This window comes from Carassius auratus, unplaced genomic scaffold, assembly GCF_003368295.1.
Source record: "Carassius auratus strain Wakin unplaced genomic scaffold, ASM336829v1 scaf_tig00040663, whole genome shotgun sequence".
Taxonomy (NCBI): Eukaryota; Metazoa; Chordata; class Actinopteri; order Cypriniformes; family Cyprinidae; genus Carassius; species Carassius auratus.
The window spans coordinates 106,636-127,891 of record NW_020526604.1 but is presented as its reverse complement, the minus strand read 5'-3'; the positions used below and the strand labels follow the sequence as shown (position 1 = coordinate 127,891).

General features: G+C 38.9%; 1 protein-coding gene across 1 annotated transcript in view; it reads right to left on the bottom strand.

Annotated features, from left to right (window-relative positions):
- Positions 1–3,562: 3,562 nt before the first annotated feature.
- The window catches only part of LOC113084796 (uncharacterized), a 39,048-nt gene continuing 21,354 nt past the window's right edge, over positions 3,563–21,256 (bottom strand). Inside the window, exons 4-6 of the mRNA XM_026254976.1 lie at positions 5,782–6,096; positions 5,382–5,545; positions 3,563–4,411 (exon numbers count right to left, since the gene is read on the bottom strand). Coding sequence (XP_026110761.1) covers positions 4,319–4,411; positions 5,382–5,545; positions 5,782–6,096 — 572 coding nt within the window. The 3' untranslated portion in view covers positions 3,563–4,318. The remainder of the gene's footprint in view (positions 4,412–5,381; positions 5,546–5,781; positions 6,097–21,256) is intronic.

Below are 21,256 nucleotides of genomic sequence, written 5' to 3'. Positions count from 1 at the left end.
GGCCAGCGTTCTCTCTCAATGACTGCTGTTATCAGTTATATGTTTTTATATTTCCTGTTTTTTGTGGTCATGGACACTCATTGGACCACACCCATCTCCATGTCAGAAACTCATTAGTTGATTGGTTCAGCTCAGCATATATAGTCCTAGTGTGTCACTTGTTCAATGTCAGTTGTTTGATGTAAAGAAAAACAGTTCATTACTCAAAGCTTTTAACACAATGCACATTAGCAACATCTGGTAGTCTGAGTTGTTTTCTCCATCATATCTAACAGATCATTGCAGAGCAGAGGATGGTTTGAAAAGCATGGGACTAAAAGTCTTCAGAAGTTTGTGACATACAAGAGTGAAATAAATCTGGCATCAATACAGTTCTATTTGATCTGATGTCATCTAAATTAACTAATGTAATGTGTAGTCTGGTTCGGATTCAAATACTGATCACAAGTATGTGATCATAATTAGGCCTAATATTAGAAGCGAGTACTTTAATTTTTTTTTTTTTTTTTTTGGTGAGCTGTTTGGAGTCTCTGAGACCCCAACCATAGAAGACGAAACACAAAACACACTAGAGGTGTGATGTGCATTCATTTCCTCTCTGGTGTTAAAGTTACAGTTGAGTTAAAACTATTCTAATGAATCTCAATTATGTGCACGCATGCACACACACAAAACCAAGTCAGGGTACAGTCAAACACAGGTGTTATGCGAACTGCAATTCTTTCAAACCAGGTGTCCTGACCTTTCTATACTTTGCAAATTACAAATGCCTTTTTTTCACCCTTGAAAGGCACTTCGGGAAGGGATCGCCATTTGTAGGGATGTTCCCAATGAAACTGAACAGCTGAATCTCTTCATGAAGGGCCCTTCAGAAATCCGTTAGTGAAGGGAGCATGCAATGGTCCAGGGTTTCGTTTCAGTCCTAGAGACCCACGATCCTGCAGAGTTCACAGAGATTGTCTTACTATCGGGAGATGGGAGGGTCTGTGAATCTGGTGAAAGTGCAACGGTCAGCTTGGATCATGTACAGTATGCTTTAATAACCAATCACATTATAGCCTTGATGTCACTGAATATTAGTCAGAGTTATACGACACTCAGTCGCTGTTCACGGATCCCATAGGAATGAATCAGGATGACGGGAGTTGAATCCCTCCTGTCTCAGAAAGTCAGTGACTTCTCTTATAAAACAACTCTTAAAAATAACAATATATTGTGTATTTGGTGCAATAACAGGTGCATCTTAATAAATTATGATGTCGTGGGAAAGTTCTAGCCTGACTACGTCAGACTTCGTTTTTCCACTCAATTTCATTTAGTTTATATACTCAGTCTGAGATAGCGACCTATCTCCCAGTTTCCCTCTGGCCTCAAAACAGCCGGCCAGTCAACGAACAGAGGGCGGGACTTAGAGCCATGACGCAGACGACAGGGCGATAATTGTGATTGTGTCCCCCTTGGTTGCTCTCATGCAGGATCAGGTTAAAGAGGCAGCGAAACTCGCTCGATGGTTTAGTTTTCACAGCATACCTGGTTGAGGCGGCTGAGCCGGTGAATAACACACGTCATAACCAAACATTACATGATTGGCTTACAGGAAACCAATGATTTTAAACTTCAGACAAGAACCCCCCCCCCCCCCCCCCCCACGAGAAAGAAAACGCTTGTCAATTATGCCCTTCCAGACTCTGTCTACGAAGAAAAGCGAAGTAGCAGACTTTGGTATTACCAGGCTAGAAAAGTTCATTTATATCAGTAATTTAACTCAAACTGTGAAACTTGTGTATTGAATAAATTCAATGCACACAGACTGAAGTAGTTTAAGTCTTTGGTTCTTTTAATTGTGATGATTTTGGCTCAAAAAAAAAAAAAAAAAAAAAAAACACCAATTCACTATCTCAACAAATAAGAATACTTTATAAGACCAATAAAAAAAATTAATTTGAAAAAAAGTGAATTGTTGGCCTTCTGGAAAGTATGTTAATTTACTGTACATGTACTCAATACTTGGTCAAGGCTCCTTTTACTTTAATTACTGCCTCAATTCAGCGTGGCATGGAGGTGATCAGTTTGTGGCACTGCTGAGGTGGTCTGGAAGACCAGGTTTCTTTGACAGTGGCCTTCAGCTCATCTGCATTGTTTGATCTCTTGTTTATCATCTTCCTCTTGACAATACCCCATAAATTCTCTCTGGGGTTCAGGTCTGGTGAGTTTGCTGGCCAGTCAAGCACACCAACACCACGGTCATTAACCAACTTTTGGTGCTTTTGTGGGCAGGTGCCAAATCCTGCTGAAAAATTAGTGAAAATGAGCTGAACATTGCACCCCAAATCATCACAGACTGTGAAAACTTAACACTGGACTTCAAGCAGCTTGGGCTATGAGCTTCTCCAACCTTCCTCTAGACCTTGGATTCCAAATAAAATAAAAAACTTGCTCTCATCTAAAAAGAGGACTTAGGTCCATTGGGCAACAGTTCAGTTCTTGTCCTTATCCCAGGTGAGATGCCTCTGACGTTGTCTGTGTTTCAGTAAATTCCTTGACACGTCTGTGTGTGGTGGCTCTTGATGCCATGACCCCAGCCTCAGTCCATTCCTTGTCAAGTTCTCTCAAGTTCGTGAATTGATTTTGCTTTACAATTCTCATAAGGCTGTGGCTCTCTCAGTTGGTTGTGCATCTTCTCTTCCACACTTTTTCCTTCCACTCAAATTTCTGTTAACATGCTTGGATACAGCACTCTGCAGGCTAAATTCCTCCTGCCACAAAAAGTCAGTGACAGTGTAAACTATTGAATAATTATAATCCAAAACTATAATCCAAATATATTGTTTAGTGTAAAACATGCTGAAGATTAGCCCATCGGCTGTCGATTCATTAAATGATAAGCTGTTACCTATGTTTTATATTAGACTTGTGTTGGTATTAGTTTCGGTACCGAACGGTTACAGCAGGGATAGGCAACTCCAGTCCTGGAGGGCCACTATCCTGCAGAGTTTAGCTTCAGCCCTCATAAAAACTCACCTGCCTGTATCTATCTAGTAATCCCTAAAACACTGATTGCCTTGTTCAGGTGTGTTTAATTAGGGTTGGAGCTAAACTCTGCAGGATAGTGGCCCTCGAGGACTGGAGTTGCCTATCCCTGGGTTACAGGAAGTGATCATCCCTATCCCCTCTGGAGTGAGCAGAGCACGTGCGTGCCATTAAGTAGTCCTAAACCACTACATAATGACATCGATGTGCTCTGCTCACTCCAAAGTCCCCACTCCAAGGGGATAGGGACGATGAATAATACTGGTACAAGTCTATTTTATTTGTTAAGTGATCTCTAAACTGAAGTAAATACCTTTTCTCTTCATGCATTGTAAAATTACTAAATTTTGTACAGGCTGATTCACAACATTTAGTGCTTTGTAATGTCATTCTGAGAATTTCTTAAAATAATTTGTTGGTAATATAATGTGTATTACTGTGAAACACTAGTTTATAAGAAATCCACCTAACGTGACATAAAATAATTTTGACAATTATTTAATTAAAAGTTGTTTTTTTTTTGCAGTTTATTTTTCAATGTTATTTTGCACAATACAAAGACAATAGACAGTCTTGTCAGAGACAAAACATACTAAATCAAATACATATAACATTACATTAAAAACATTAAAATTCATAAAAACTGCAACCAAGCTGTTTTGTAATACATGCTCTTTAAATACATAAAAGCCTCATCTGCACGCAGAGCATACTTTTTAAACTTCATCATTGTTAGTCAGCGTTAGAAACATGTCAGTGTGGCTTGTTTTGTTGTATTCTAAGGTTATAGAAAGGAAGACATGACCACAACTGCAAAGGAAGATGTTTGGTTAAGAATGATGACCAAATTTAGAGATGAAGAGTCAAATACAAACTGTGTAAACAAGTTGCCTACTATTTTTGTAGCCTAATATTTAGTTACAAATTTTATAATGAGACAAAATAACTTTGATTGCCTTTATTATGAACAGAGGAGTGAAATATGACTCTGTACTTTAATTCTATCAGTCAGTTCACTCTTGGACTATTTGTCAGACTGAAAGTAGCTTGCAGGCGAGTGCACACCAGACCACAAATGAGCTCTTTGACATTTCTGTTGTCCATCAGCTGACAATATCTCTTAAACTGCTGCAACGAAACTGAAACTGAAAAGAAAAAACTGAAATAGGAAGCAATAAATCATTTGAAAGCTTTGCCATTCAAAATAATAAGAGATAAACTTTTTATCACAGATATTTAGTGAAGTAACATGATGGATTGATAGTCAGGGTTGATAAGCGTCTGTACACTAGCTGTCCAAATTGCTGCGAAAAATCTCTTCATTAACTGAGACTGATGGTGGATTTGATGGTCTGTATTTCTTCCTCCAAAACCTCTTCACCTGAGGATTAAAAAAAAAGTGACTCAAAAAGACTTGATTATGTTAACTATTAAGTGGTTCAACTATTAAAAGACTTTGCATCTTGGTCAGTGTGAGGGGAAGATTTTCTGAGTGTGTAATGCTTATATACTCTCAACAAGACACAACAAATGCATTTATTTTTCACTTCAGGATTCAGGAAGCCAAAATTAACCCAAAGACTTATATATATATATTATTATTAGCATTATTATCAGTGGTTTATATACAGTATTTGGACTTTCTGCTTTGTGTAAAAAACAATTAATAGTTTGAGAACAAACTGCAGGGCCACTTGAATTTCCCACTTGGGGAAGTCGTGACCTAATGGCTAGAGAGTCGGGCTCCCAATCCAAGGGTTGTGAGTTCGAGTCTCGGGCCGGCAGGAATTGTGGGTTGGAGGAGTGCATGTACAGTTCTCTCTCCACCCTCAATACCATGACTTAGGTGCCCTTGAGCAAGGCACTGAACCCATAACTGCTCCCCGGGCACCGCAGCATAAATGGCTGCCCACTGCTCTGTGTGTCTGTTCACTGCGATGTGTGTGCACATTGGATGGGTTAAAAGCAGAGCACGAATTCCGAGTATGGGTCACCATACTTGGCTGTATGTCACTCTCTCACTCTCACTCACTCACTCAATTTGAGCACCATTTCAACAGTTTCCAGTGATCTGTAAACACACCATAACTAATTTTACATGTAAAGCTTTAACTTATTAGGACAAACACAAGTGTTTGAAACATCCTAGAGTGTAGGAAATGCAAAACAATTAGACAGCAACAGATTTTCAACAACAAATCAAACCACAAAAACTAAGTCGAAATCGGCAACAATTTGCACATTGCATGTGTATACCTCTGCAATACATTTCAGATAGATGCATAATGTTGTTTATAAGTTTTGTTTTTATTTTTTATTTGTGCTTTTTAACACCTTGTGTGTGTGCTTACCTTCAGAATCACAAAGATGAAACCAGTGATGCACAGCAGCATCATGACAGCACTCACAATGAGAAAGATCTTCCCAAGATGATGAAGATCTCCTGAGCACTCTTGTTCATCATCTTTACCGTCTGCTTCTCCTGTTTTATTTGTATTTTTATCTACTGATTCTTCTATGATAGAATATAAAATGAAGGCCAGAGAATTAGAGCTATCATCTATGCTGTTTTTCATTCAATATCAATTAGAAAATTACTGTACTTCTCAATCTCTGCATCTGAATAGAAGTTTCCCATCAACATAGCTTAATACTAAATACACAACTACATGTTTTACATTCATATAGACAACGATAAACTCATCAAATTTGATCATACATTTATTTACATGAAGTGTAAGACACACTTACCTATCCATAACCACGTGACTGTGCTGATTGACATTTTTTCTTCAAAATTAAATTCACACCAGTAAAGCCCAATGTCTGTAGCTTTTAGATTCAATATGGTGACATTAAAGTTGGGAAATGTTCCAGTTACTCTGACGTTGTCCCGACACCATTCTGATTTAGGTGTTAAAGTTCCATCTTTGTAATAGTAGAAGACTTCCTTCTTATTTTGACTTGCTCCTTCTTGTTTGTACAGGAACACTCCATCTTGAGGGGTTTTAGCAGTAGCACACTGGATGATGATCTCATTCCCAACAGATCCAATTAAAGATGTAACTGTGTTTGAGAAAAAACAACTAATGAGATCTTCAACACTTAAAGGAGGGTGATTTTTTATATATCTAACTCATCCGTTAAAATCAGGGGTTCTCAGCCTTTTGCAACTCATGGTTCACCAATGTCTGTTTAAAAACATTCCGAGGACCCCCTTTCCAAATATGATAGTATGAACACATAATAAAAGAAAATTAAAAAAGAACAATGATATGCTCTGCTGCTAATCTGTTATGCCACTATTGCAGACTACTGTAGGTCAAGTCAGATATATAGATGAAAACTCTACTTGTTTAAAAAAAAATAAAAAAGGGACTTGTCAGGTTGACTCAGTAACCATTTATTCATGTTACAATAACAGGGTAGGTCAGACAAATGACTGGGTCAGACACACAAGGGGAACAATATTTTAATTTTAAGTTAATCGATAATACATAATTCCCACATCCAAGCTAACATACCTGTAACAACGTGTCAGACACACAAGAGGGGAACATTCACCCAGTTAATTCAGCGCAATTAATATACTGTTAGTAAAATGTATCAAATACAATTCGCTATAAGTTGCAGAATTGGGTCAAGACATCATACTTAATTGAATAGACTGTAGTTCCTAATATGGTGTAATATCTCATTTGTATTCTCTACAACTACAGTTGCAATAAAAATTATTCAACCCCCTTGACCTGCAAGACATTTTGCTGCGGTGAACAACATTTTATGAAATCAATTCAACAATTGCATCAGTAAAGTATTAGAGAAAGTTTGTTAATACACTTTTGAGTGATTCTGGGATGAATCATGATAAAATTAAAACTGGCTCTAAACATTCATGTTCAAAATTATTCAACCCCCTTTGTGCAGAATCTTTTATTCTTTAAAATCACCAATAAACACTGTCTGTAAGTGTTTAGAAGCTTCTGTCACCTCTCTACTACAGTCTTGACCCATTCCACACCTGAAAAAGCTTTCAGATCACTGATAATCTTTGGTTTTCACATTGCCACTGCTTTCTTCAAATTCAACCAGATATTTGAAATGAGAATTAAGCCTGGAGACTGAACAGGTCACTCAAGTACATTCTATGACTGATCCCTGAACCAAGCAGAAGTAGATTTGGATGATGTACTTTGGGATGACTGTCCTGCAGGAAAGTCCATTGATCATCAGCTTCAGTTTTTGCACCAAAGGCATCACAATTCTTGTCACAATGGCCTGATACTTTAAAGAATCCATGATGTCCTTCATACAGTCATGATTTCCACTTCCTTCTACAGTAAAGAAACCCCATAACAGGACTGATCCACCTCCAAGTTTGAGGATGGAGATGGTGTTCTTCTGCTTATGAGCTTTGTCTGTTTTGCAGCAGACATACCGCTGATCCATGGGTCCAAAAAGTTCTAGTTTGGTCACATCATGCCATAAAACATTCCTCCAGAGCTCCAGAGGTCTACACAGATGAATTTTATCAAGTTCAAGTCTGCCTTTTGTTCTTCTTGATCAAGAGTGGTATTCTACAAGATGTCTCAACATGAAGGCCATACTTGTCTAGTGATCTTCTTACACGCTGCATTGAAATGGTTTTTCTCCTTTCATCGGGTCATCTTGCAAGTCTTTGGCTGTACATCACAGTGACTGTACATTTTTCTCAGTTGCTCTGAGTAAACGTTTTATGATATTGTGCTTTTTCTTCAACACCCTCAAAGGTTTTCTGGTAAAACACACTTTAAGCTAAGGAATAAGGCTGAGAACTGTGTTTCTAGGAACTTTCAATGTCTTGGAAATCTTCATATAGCCTTAGTCTTTCTAAAGTAATAAAATATTTATTCTCTTTAGCTTTTGTGAGATCTCTGTTTCTAAATGCTTAATTGTGTTTTGAGACTGTTTCATTCCCCACCATGCAAATAAGTGATTTAAAAAAAGCAATGTTGAATGGGGTTGAATAATTATGACATAGCAGTATTATTAAAAAATCTTATAACTCAAAAATATTACATTATATATTGACAATATCACTTTGAATATGCCAGTGAACTGTTATAGATGCGATTTTTATTTTATCCTGGATCTTCAGAAATAGCCTGACTACTTCAGACTTCCTACTTCCGCTCAATTTCATTTCGCTTCTGTACTCAGTCTGATACAGCGTCAGAGCTTTCTGTTTGCCACCGGTCTGGAAACGGCCGGGCCAATCAACGAACAGAGGGCGGGCTGAGAGTCGTGACGAAGATGCTAATCGCAGAGTTTTACATTGTAGGTTAGAGAAATCGAAAACCGAAACGACCGCAGACATGGGAAACGAGACACGGGATGCAATTCGCTCTGTTATGGAGAACATTCAACTCTTTTTCAAACTGAAGCCAGAACAAGAAGAGTGTTTAACAACAGGTTTACAGTGGAAGTTCAATCATAGATTTGAGTTCGATGCATGATGTCTGTGCCTCGATGCGGCTGTACAGGCACATAACATACGTCATAACTAAACGTATCTGATTGGCTTACGGGTAACCAATGATTTTAAACTTCAGACAAGCGCCCCCTAGCGAGAGAGAAAACACTTCTCTTTTATGCCATTCCAGACTCTGTCTACGAAGCAAAGTGAAGTAGCAGAGTCTGGTATTACCAGGCTACTTCAGAAAGGCTTATATTTGTAAAGTACTGCAGTCTCTGAGGGGTTGTATATGGCAAACATGTAGTACTTCGTTTCTAGACCAAAAGTGTTTGAGGAAATAGCAGAGCAAGTGAGCTATCATGTCATTGATGTGGAAGTAGTTCAGTTCATAGTGTGTAAGTTGTGAGATTTGTGAGAGAAAATCGCCAAATGGCTAATAAAAAGTTGTACTGTGAGGATATGTTGCAAATGTTATTCGCAGATTCTGAAGGGGAATATTTGCCTTTTGGAAATCATGATCGGTTGTCTAATGGCCACGCTTCTTCCTGTACATTTTTGCAGAGCAATGGTGCCACCGTGGCAACAGTGTTCACAAAGCATGAACAAATGATAATTTCGACCATTTGCCAAACGGGATGGGGTGGCTGCCCTGAACTTGGTCGTCGTGTCAATAGCTGTTGTTCTCTGATGATCAGCCAGATTGCGCGGGCTGTTCTTTTCATGCATGCTCTAAAAGCCGGTGTCCTGACATTTTATCCTAAACATCAGAGTTTCCTACAAGGCTTAAATGTAGACTGGCAGAAAAAGTACTGGTTCAGTCAGTTTGGAGAAGGTGCACTTACTCCAGAGTGCACGTGCAATGAGAAGTACCATACTCTCAGGAACTATAAACTGTGTCAACTATACCTGATTGAGCAGATAGCTGGTCAACTGATAAAATAATAGACACATGTTATTTACTATGGCACAGTAATATAGTAATAATTTACTACTTTCTCCTGTTCCCCCTCAAGCTTTCAAGAGACATCACCAAGATATTTTTTTTCCCGTTATGGGAACTCCTTCCCTTCCAAACTTTTCTGAAGTCCTATTGGCTCATGCCAGTCAGACTGGCCAATTGATGTAAAGTATGCAACAGCATGCAAATACAGACTAGCTCGGGAGGCAGTATAAGGCAGAATCTTCTACATCACCTGTTGAATTCACTATGGCAACATGTTTCACAACTGCTTCCGCCGTACTTCCAATATTGCAGAGTTTGTTTCCTTTAGCCAAGAGGAGGGGGATGAAGCTATGTCCATTTCTGCATCTGAGAGGGAGGATTGGGCGGGATTGGAATCTGATCAGTCAGACAGCATGGGTCCCCCAGACCTCCAGGAGGAGATCATGAGGTCTGACCTCCAGAGGAGCCTGTCAGGAGTGCATGAGCAGCTGGTGAAGACATGGTCTGTGCCCCAATCGGCAAACATCCATGTTTTCCCATGTGGATGGGGCAGAGGCACAGAGGTTCAACATGCATGTCGCACCCAAGTTTATTAGATTCATTTTGCACAGTGTGACCAGCAATGATCCTATAGGATTGCTAAAATCATGCAGTCTGTAGAAGGCTTAAAGCACTGTTACTGTTGCTTGTTGAACAGATCAGACACAGAGAAAGGTGAGCGCGCACTGGGAAACCAAGAGCTTGCACACATGTGGCAGTACTGGCGAGACTCTAAACAAGGTTTGTCCAAGAAGTTGCTAGATTTGTTGCTAGGCGCTTTTTTTTTTTTTTTTTGGAAATAAGTCACTACATCTATCGACAAAGTTGCTAAGTTGGCAACACTGGGAAAACTCTGCTCGCCTGTCACCCGGTTAGGTTGCATTGTGTTCAAAAACAGACAGTGTTGGGGAAAGTAATTACGTCACTTAGTAACATTTTATGGAAAGTAATGCATTACGTTACTTTTGCGTTACTTTTTCAATCTGGGCAGGGCTTGCTTGTTTCTTTTTAATATAAAAAGTTCAGATTTTTGGTAAACATAAAAGACCTTTCACACCAAAATCTAAATGCTAAATAATTCTCCGGCTGAAGAGAAAATGAATTCACGTCTGTATAATATAAGACAAAAGAAAGAAGTTAAACACTTCAGCAATAAAAAAGAAGCACACGTTTATCTAGAATAATTTTTGCTTATTAGTGTGTTTAAATTGGATCATTGAAGATTAGCAGCAAAGACATTGGTTAATAAAATGGGATTAAATACATAAATGATATTTGTGTTATATTGTGTTATAATCTGAGTTACATTTCACTGTTTTTTTTTTCATTTTGAGTAATACTTAAACTTAAGTTTTTTTTTTTTTTTTGCAAGTGAGATTAATGCATTAATCTCAATAATAAATGCATGTTCACATTTATTCTAGAATTACAGTGACTTCTTACTCCAGATTTCTCTCAACATGAACACTGCAAACAGATATTTATTGAACGAAAGACAAGTTACTTCCAATCATTTAACTTTAACATTTAACTCAAGTCATGAATATCAAGTCAAAGTCAGATCTTTTATCAATAATTGTCAAGTCTGAAGTCCTAAAATTTGCAACTTAAGTCTTAAGTCCCCCAACTCTGAATTTATAGCCTTTCATTTACATTAGTGTGCTTAATTGTCTTTTCTAATGAAATATTTCTGTATAACATTTTCTTTTGCAGGATCCAGCCTCCATGAAAGTAACATTTTTAAAAGTTGAAATGGAAAGCAAAATATGCATAAACATATTCATAGCTTGCAGCATTGAGTTTGCTCATGAAGAGCTTCTTAAACAGATACCGATCAATAGAAAACTGTATCTCACAACACTTGCCATCTTCAAAGCTGTGTGACTGACTAGTTTCTGTTCACTTTCTTATGGAAGTGTTAGTCACATGCATAGCTTTTCAGAAACTTTTTTTTCCCACCAAGGAAGTTGAGAACTCAGGGGTTTTACATTGTAATTGCAGCATGTCAGCTTGATCTTAGAAAATATATAAATGTTCTCAAATGACAAAACAGTTAATGATAACATTGAACATTCATTGAGAGTGAGACATTGATTTAAATGCTCTTACAGTCTAATCCTGAATGTCTAAACTATTTCTTTAATTAGTATGTAATGTGTATAGCAAATAAAGTTAAGTGGATTGTTGACAGTTTAAATATTTTAATCTGTGTATTTTACAAAACTATTTAATGTGTGTCCAATCAAAATATTTTCCTTAAAAAAAAAAAGATCAAAAGATCGACTGGTCTTCTCAGAATACCTTCATCAGGTTCTACAAGCTGGACGTTCAGTCCTTAGCCTCTCGAGTGCTGTCGGTGAGTGACTGATTTATACCTCTTTTAATGTGTGTTGTTTTGGCCTCGTACAGTAGTTACTCTGCACAGCCCTATGCTATTGTTCTTGTCTGCCCTGTACTCAGTGCAGCTTCCTGTTATTCATGTATGATTCACTCCGTGCTACCTTATCATGTTATGTGTTATGCTGCTTAACATCGTTATCGCTGTGCAGCCCCTTAACAATACTGTTGTTGCTTCTGCCCTGTTGTCAGCAGAGCCTACGTTAGTACTGGCCAGATATGCAAATTTCATATGCCTCAGTTTAGATGCTCATAAGCCGAATTTCCAGGGCTTAAAACGGGCCGGGCGGGGCTAATAGCCTTGGGGCCAGTAGCACCGAAGCCAGAATAGTGCTGCATTTCCACAGTCGAGCCTGAACCTCTGCTGCACTTCACTAAAACTCGCCCTTTAAGAACTGATGTCTATTTATTAAAAACGTTACTTAGTTTAATTCTGTTAACATAGATTTAAATATATTTCGTGCTGGTCTCTCCTCTATCGTTAGATGGGAGGGCTGTAGGCGTGGCTTCACCAAAGCTCTCCTGAGCAAATTATCAGCAAAAGAGGAAATCAACACTCAGGTTACTATTGTAACCTCGGTTCCCTGAGAGCAGGAATGAGGGAGCCGAGGTTATGATAGAACTCAGCGAAGATAGAACATACATGATTCCCAACCAATAGGGAAGCTTATGAGGCGGGCTTGCAGCTGATAGGTGGAGATAAGCAAGTAGCCGCATTTCCACTGTCAGGCTTAAACCGTTTGTGCTATTGCATGCCAGGGCCAGTCACGTTTCCACTGTCACTTACGGTGCTTAATCGTGCCTCATCAGGGCTTCCTCTGGGCCAACGGCCAGGGTTTTTTGGCCCGACGAAAACTGTGTTCATATTATAATATTTGAGTCTGAACAGCGGTTCGCTTGCGTCATCAAGCCTGCAGCTGTTTACCACGTTGCTTGGTAACGACAGCGCAGGAGAAGGCGGCAAATGCATAACATTACTCTCTGCACTTTTATGTATTACGTTTTTGAACTGTTCGTTTTGTTTATAAAGCTTCGTTACATAATGGCACTTGCGTCTGTCTTACGAATGTACTGAAAATGCTCTAAAGAATGTTGAAGGCGAACATAAATGAGATGTACAGCTCTCTGCTTGCATTTGGTTGATTTGGTACAATTGCGTTCACATAAGCAGCGAACCGTCCCAGAGTTCACATGAAGCGTACCCCAGACCACCTCACATCATCCAAACAAACCGAACTCTGACATCAATCGAACCCGGGTGCGGACCGAAAGTGCTAGTGTGAAAGGACCCTAAATGTGACGTATAGGCTACTGTGGCTACAAATAAACAGAAACAGACTCGCCTGAATAAGCAGGCTATTAACATAAGCATCACAAATAAATAAATAAAATTGAAATAAAATTATTTCGGTAGCACTTTATTTTACAGTCCTGTTCCTCATGTACATACTATGTACTTATTATAGTAAATACAATAACTATGTAATAACTAGGTACTAACCCTGAACCTACCCCTAAATCTAACCCTACCCCATGTAGTTACCTTGTATTACCAGAATTTTCTTAGATACACTGTAAGTACACCATAAGTACATGTTAGTACACGTACTGTAAAATAAAGTGCAACCATTATTTCTGTGTGATTAATTTGGAGTCTTGATAAATTAATTAATTATGATCAATGTATCACTTATAGTAAAACATCGATGCATTTGAATTTGAATATTTAACAAAGCATGCAAACAAACGGACGCTTTTATCATGTTCGTTTTGTGATCGCGCTAGTTCCAGTGACTTATTTCTTAGTTTTCTGATAACTTCTCTTTGTTGGTGAAATGATGGGGTTGCATGACATTGTTTCTGAGAGGTGTTTAACCTGTTAGCCAGCATTATGGGACTCACAGCTGAAAGTGCTCTACCTAACTTATAATTGTAACAGTTGCCTACTTCAGTGTGTTACAAACATAATTTTGGGGTCTTTGGTAAGAAGACTCTTTGGGCTTTAATTTTTATGAACTAGATTTGATAATGCTCAAAAATATTAAAAGTTATAGACACTGAAGTGCCCTGAAGTTTTTTTTTTTTTTTTTTTACCACACTTAAATATTTTTTATTTGATATAAATATACATGAAATGAGTCTGTGAGCGATCTAGAAAAGTAATGGGTTGAAAGTCACATGTCTCATGAGTTTCTATTTCAAATCTGAATAAGATATCATGAAAAATGAGACTCCTGCAAATATGTCTACACCCCCCCCCCCCCCCCAAATATAAAAAAATATATTTCCCAATAGTATTGAAGGCTTCTACAAACTATTTAGTCAGTAAACATACCACTGCATAGTTTTTTTTCAATTATAAAACACTAGACAGAAACTTAGACATCATATAAGTGATTTATTTGAGCGCTAGAAAAATACAATAAGAATAAGATGAGTAAGTGAAATAAGAATAATAAGAAAGAAAGTTTGCCAATTACAGAAAATCCTGAGATTGCTAGAAATGCAGCATTTACAATGAATTACGATGCAAATAAGTGCTGATGTGCTGACGGCTATTTATACAGATGGTAATAACTAGTGGTGGGCCGTTATCGGCGTTAACGTGCTGCGTTAGACTCTTGTGAGACTCTTATCGGGCGATAAAAAAAATATCGCCGTTAATCTATTCTCAAAGTTGGGTTGGGAGCTGGGTCTATACTAAGCAAGCTATGATTACTTTCACATTGATATTTTATATAACCAACTGGCTGAGGCCAGCCTAAAAAGATGCTCAGGACAGTTGACGGGCCACTTCTGCGTATCGTCACGAAAGCTTTTCTTTTTCACGTCTTTTTAAGCCTTGCCGCTTGTCGATTTAAACATTAAAGCATCCAAAAACAAGACGCGGGAAAGCTGAACAGAGTAGGGGAGAGTGGGGTGATTTGTGCCAGTGGGGAAGTAGTTCCACCCCCTTTCCATTGAAGAAATTGGTCTTGTGACCACATAATTTTAAAAAGCCATCCATTTTACTCATCCTCCAAATAAGAGAGACACATGGCATGAGAGGTAATCACATTTTTGCTCATGAAACTGTTTTTTTCCTTTCAAAGTAAAATTTCAAATATAAAAGGTTTTTTGATTGTAGCGTCTGAACAATTCTAGAAAAGTTTGAAAACATTTCACACGTTTTAGTGCATTACCAGGCTACACAATGAGTCTATACAGTTAGCATGATGTTAGCTCTTAACTGCTGGATCATGCTATTTTTTCAAACTTTTGGGTATGGGGTGATTTGTGCCAAAGGGCCTGGGTTAAGTTGTGCCAGTGGATGAATATCTGCAGGATGACCTTGAAAAGATTCAGGGAGAAAAAAAAGGGTTACCATGATTTTGCCAAATAAGACTTTGGGCCCTATCTTGCACCCAGAGCAACTGACTTTGTACACCGACGCATGTGTCATTCCTATTTTGCACCCGCGCAAAGCGCACTTTTCCCTCCACAGAAGCACGTCGCTAAACTAGTGAATAAACTTGCGCTCCCTGGGAGGTTCAGCGCAAAAAAGGAGGCGTGTTCCGGCACAAACAATCCCTGGTGCTATTTTGCTGTTCCATTAAACAATTGCGCCACTGACCAGAAAAAACCTAGTCTAAAGTCAGTGGCGCGTTGCGCGTTGTTCATTATGCTATTTTAAGAGCACATGCTTGACCATAATGTATAGCGTGCACAACGTGCATACACTTTGCTCATGTAATCTAAACAGATGCAACAGTTATTTTTGCAAATCATTAATTGTTACACTAAAAAAATATTAACACATGAGATGACGGAAATCATTGTGGTGTGCCACGAAGATGTGAAAAAAATAGGCATAAATCTAGCTTACAAATTATTCAGGCTAATTATTCTCCCATCCCCATACAATACAACTTCTCTGTCTTTCACTGCTCTTACAAGAACATCAGTCTCCTCGGCTGTGAACCGCTCCTGGCGTGCGCCTGGTAAATACGCCATAATAATAGCAATCCATAATGGAACTTGCGCACCTGCTTTTAAAGGGAATGTTGGATGATGCTCTGATTGGTTTATTTCACGTTACGCCCAAACCACACCTATGAATAATGAAGCCATTTTAGATTTGCGCTGGGCGCAAGAGCCATTTATCCCGCCAGGAAAATAGCAACAGCTCCGAGGCCCGCCCACAAAGTTACTTGCGCTTCGCGCTTTGACACTTGCGTTTCGGATCGTTAAAATAGGGCCCATGTTCTGCATCAACATTTTCTGATGATCCTGGATCAACATTATTAACCCAATCCCTACCCCTACACCTAACCCTACCCATAATTTAGTCCTAAAATCAGAGGGAAATGATAGCTGAATAACAATGGTGTAGAAGCTCCTCTTGGTTGGTTGGAATGTTGTTCCTGGATCAACAAGGATGTTGACCCAGGTACATGTTTTACTTGGTGAAATCATGCTCGCCAAGAAAAAGATAGGAGAAGTTACAAAGAAAGGGTATAATAGAACATCTCTACAGTGATGGACAGGTAATCATCAGTCATAGGATAACATATTCTCTCTCTCTCTCTCTCTCTCTCTCACACACACACACACACACACAAACAAACATTTAAAGAAAATAATGAAGGGGTTATCCCTGAAGGTGATGTACTCAAGAACATACCCATACCCCAGTTTATATTCCCCTGAAACATTGACAAGTGGGATGTTAAGTAGTATGCCAAATCCAGACCACCTAGACCTACATACCGACGGGATAATCTGGAGAATTGAGGAGATGGCCTTGCCTCATCAGTGTTTGATTTACCTGCCATTTGCCTAAAATTATTCACAAATAATATATATTGTGTATTTAAGTTGTGTTTTCCCAGAAACTACAAAATATGTCTTATTCCAACAGTTTAATAGGGTGACAATATCTGAATAAACCTTAAATTTGTAATTCTGTATTGAATTTGTCTTGCTTTCATATAGAATTACAGTTCGTAACATTAAAATGTTCTGTTTTACTTCAGAAACCACTGGCACTATTTACCCCAACGTATTCTCCCAAAAGGCACAACTTACCCCGCACCAGGGGCAAGTTATGCCACGAGACCACTTTTTTTCCCAAAAGCTATATTTCTGAAACAATTTATTTCAGATACAAAGTTATTGTTCTCAGGGATGCACCACATCCTGACCTGAAATATATGTACATTATAAAATGAAAGAGATGACTGTCATGGCCTCACTTTAAAGTCACTTTGAGTAAAAACTGGCACAACTGACCCCACTTTCCCCTAGCTGGTTTCTCGCACGCTGTGTTCGGTGCGCACAAGAGAGAGAGAGAGCCGCGTATCACGGACAGTGACACTGAACCGAGCTCTCTTCTACGAAGTTCTCCTTGAAGTCCCTCCTGCACCTGAACGAACAAATACATATCGCAGTTTGAACAAACAAAATATGTGAAAGAGCCCAATTCAGTACTCGCGGTGTTCTGGTGTTCAGGGCTCAAGCAGAAAAAGGCGTCTCAAAACACATGAACATCGAATTTGCTTATTTTTGCTCTTGTGCCGACAAATACATACAAAATATGTAAAAATATCCACCTTGGAAATTATGCTCGAAAAAAACTGTCAGTTATTTCTTATGTGAAAGTAAACAGTTGAGGAAAAAAATGGGATGTGTATTATATTGGATGCGTTCATTGTCTCTTAAAGTGACCGCGCCTGATTTAGCTACTGGCTGCTTTAGGGTGTACTCACACTAGGCACGGTTGCTATGAACTGGGCCCGAGTAAGATTGTCCCCCCTCCCCACTCCCCCTCTGGCCTGCACTCACATATAGGGTTTCAGCATTCGTGCCGGAGCACGCTTACGTCATTATGGTGCGACGGTTTCGGGATAAACAGGAAGAGCGGCTCTCTCTTAACACAATGGAGTGCATCGCTCTGTTTTCTTTGTGGATAATTTTGAATTGTTTGGTCCACAGCCTGTTGTTAAACAGATGTGTCGCCTTAGTGACGCGAAAATTTTCACGTAATCGTGCTGCTCGTATGAGGATGTTTGCAAGGACTTTGCAGTTTTTAGTTTTTATGCGTCCTTTTCCGTGCTCCGGCACGGTTAGCGCTCACACTGCATGCGAACCGCGCCCGAGTCCAACTGAACCGTGCCCTGGCCCACCTCTTCCAAGCGGGCCAGGGCCGGCTAATCGAGCCGCGCCCGGGAACGATTCGGAGCACTCACACTAGTCAAACGAATCGCGCTTTGGTGGTCAAACGCACTCGGGCACGGTTCAAACTGGCAGTGTGAGTACACCCTTAAAGTTAATCCAAGAAAATGCTAATTTGTAGTTTTAACAGTCAAACCAAAAATTATTCAGACACCAGATATAATTTTTGATATATATAGCACAACTGTAATAATGTGAGAAATGTTAAAGATGTCTGAATAAATGTAGTTTTGAATGTATATTTCATTTTTACATTGAAGACTATCCAGTGCTATTTTACATGTAATTATTTGGTTTCTGTACCTTGACACCTACTAACTTGAAAAAACTTAAACATTGTGTAAATAGCACAAATAAATAAAAATAAACAAACATACAAATTAAACTATTTTAAACAGGGCCCACTGGTACAACCTTCACTGGGGCCCCGCTGACCACAGCTACGGCAATTCGAATGAGCTATTTTAATCTAGATTAATCTAGATTAATTTCAAGATCACAGTGAGATTAATCTAGATTAAAAAAAATTATCTATGCCCAGCACTAGTAATAACACAAATGTGCCATTAAGTAAATAATCCACTCTCTCTATTCATATAGACGCGTTCACTTTAATAGCCATGATCATACAGGGATAGCGAGCTAATTTGGGCTGATTTGCACTCAAACAGATGGTAATCATGCAAATGCATTCACATTCAACAAAAAACACACTCTCACATATATAAAAACTGTTGAAAAATAAAACAAACAAAGAAAAAGGCGATCGCTGTAAGTTCCGCCTCCATCAGCTGACAAGTGCGTCAGAGCGATTCACAAACTGTCAGGAGAGAGACCCAAAATTCAAATAAACTATCTTTCGCCTATCTTTCATTCATTCTATTTTCAGGTGGATTGTCTCATTCTGTTTGTGACACTGTACACTGCAAAACCATGCCTTGTTTTTACTACCAAGACGCAGTTTCTGACCGTGAGTTATTCCATAACGGACGCAGACAGTTCTTTCGCTGAAGAACTGAAACGTAAACAAAGGAATTATGATTCATATTACAACGTTATTGCTTCATTGGAATAAACCTGCTTCATGAGATGTCGTTCAGTGGACCCTTACTTTCCTAACTAAACCAGGATTTACAGCTGTGGATGTGTTTATGACTCGTTCTTACGAGGGATCTGGTATGGGGGGATTGTTTTATAAGCAAACCCTTGTTTGCCAAAATTGCCCAAATTATTAAATTGCAGTTAATTATGAAAATGTTAACGATAACAGAGGGGTTACATCTGAATATTTTTTTCACACACATACAGATTTAATTGATTATATCATAAACTACATTGACTACTATAAAATATGATCCAGATGTTTCAGGAGTTAAGGATACATGCTTATTTCCGATTTGGGTTATGTCTATTTATTTGTTAGGTTGTTAGATGCTTACATACAGCTTGAGTCTGTGTGCAAAGAGATAACACACAGACTCACAGCCTACTTTTTATAGTATGTAAAAAGATACAATGAAGGACATACTAGGACCTTTGAGCCAGTCATGTTGCTCAGTCCACATCACCCCATAGCACATACACATCTCATCCACATTATATGGTAGATGTCTGGTTACTCTCAAAAGCTGCCAGTCCCTGGTACACAGTTTCCCCCTTAAATGTTGTTTTTCAAAGCAGTTGTGTGCACAAGTTACATAAAGTAACTAAATGTCCCTATGGACTATATATATTACCTTATTCATTGTATGTTAAAAAAGAGACTTAAATCAGATTAATGCAATCATAGCAAGATAAAAAAAAAAAAAAAAAAAAAAAAAAAAAACGTATTTAAAAGTAAAAATTGGTGTAATGTTTAAAACAGATAGAACGTTTTCACTAATTAAGAACTGATGTCTATTTATTAAAAACGTTAGATTAATTCTGTTAAAGGGGGGGTGAAATGCTATTTCATGCATATTGAGTTTTTTACACTGTTAAAGAGTTGGATTCCCATGCTAAACATGGACAAAGTTTCAAAAATTAAGTTGTACGTTTGAAGGAGTATTTCTGTTCCAAAAATACTCCTTCCGGTTTGTCACAAGTTTCGGAAAGTTTTTTTCGAGTATGGCTCTGTGTGACGTTAGATGGAGCGGAATTTCCTTATATGGGTGCTGAGGCACTTCTGCCGGAAGAGCGCGCGCTCCCGTATAGCAGAGCACTGAGAGCACAGACATTCACTGATCAGAGCGAGAGCGTCGCCAAATGTCACAAAAGAAGTGTGTTTTTGGTTGCCAGGGCAAGACAACCCTGCACAGCATTAAGGGACCAGTGGATGGAGTTTATTTTTACAGAGCATCAACGGAGTTGTGCAAGTGTTTGTGTTTGTTCCCTGCATTTCGAAGATGCTTGTTTTACAAACAAGGCCCAGTTTGACAACGGATATGCGTATCGTTTATTTCTTAAGGATAATGTAATCCCAACGAAAAAGGGTCACGATCGTGTGTTGGAACCGCAGGCGGTGAGTAAAACTGCTTCAAATATCTCTTCCTCCTTGTTAGTGTGTCCGCCTCCCATGCCGAGACCCGGGTTCGAGCCCCGCTCGGAGCGAGTCGTTGCTGCTGCTGCTCTCGTTCAGTTTCAGCCTCGGATCTGATTCTGGATCATAAATAAATGGCTGAATCTGACTGTTAGCCATGGTTTGTTTTGGTTGGTTTTGTCCTCACGGTGTCACAACTTCCAAACGCTCTCAACGCAAAAGCCTACTGGCGCTCGTGATTCTTTAGCTCCGCCCACACGTCACGCCTCCAGCCGGTCGTTTTTTTCCGGGAAAAATCGGTACAGACTATCTTTCTCTTATGAATGTAATAAAACTAAAGACTTTTTGGAGTTATGAAGGATGCAGTACTACTCTATAGGTACTCAAGATTAACAGGATATTGAGTGAAAACAAGCATTTCACCCCCCCTTTAACATACATTTAAATCTATTTCGTGCTGGTCTCTCCTCTATTGTTAGATGGGAGGGCTGTAGGCGTCGAGTTTGGTAGCGGCGCGTGAGGTCGATCCATCGGTTACGCTCTGCTAGGAGATCTTATCTCTTTGTTTAACTTTGTAACTGTCAGTAACAAAGTCTAGATTTTTTTTTATTGTAGTTAATGGTAGAGTACAAGATAGTTTTGAAAAGTATCTTGTGCTGGT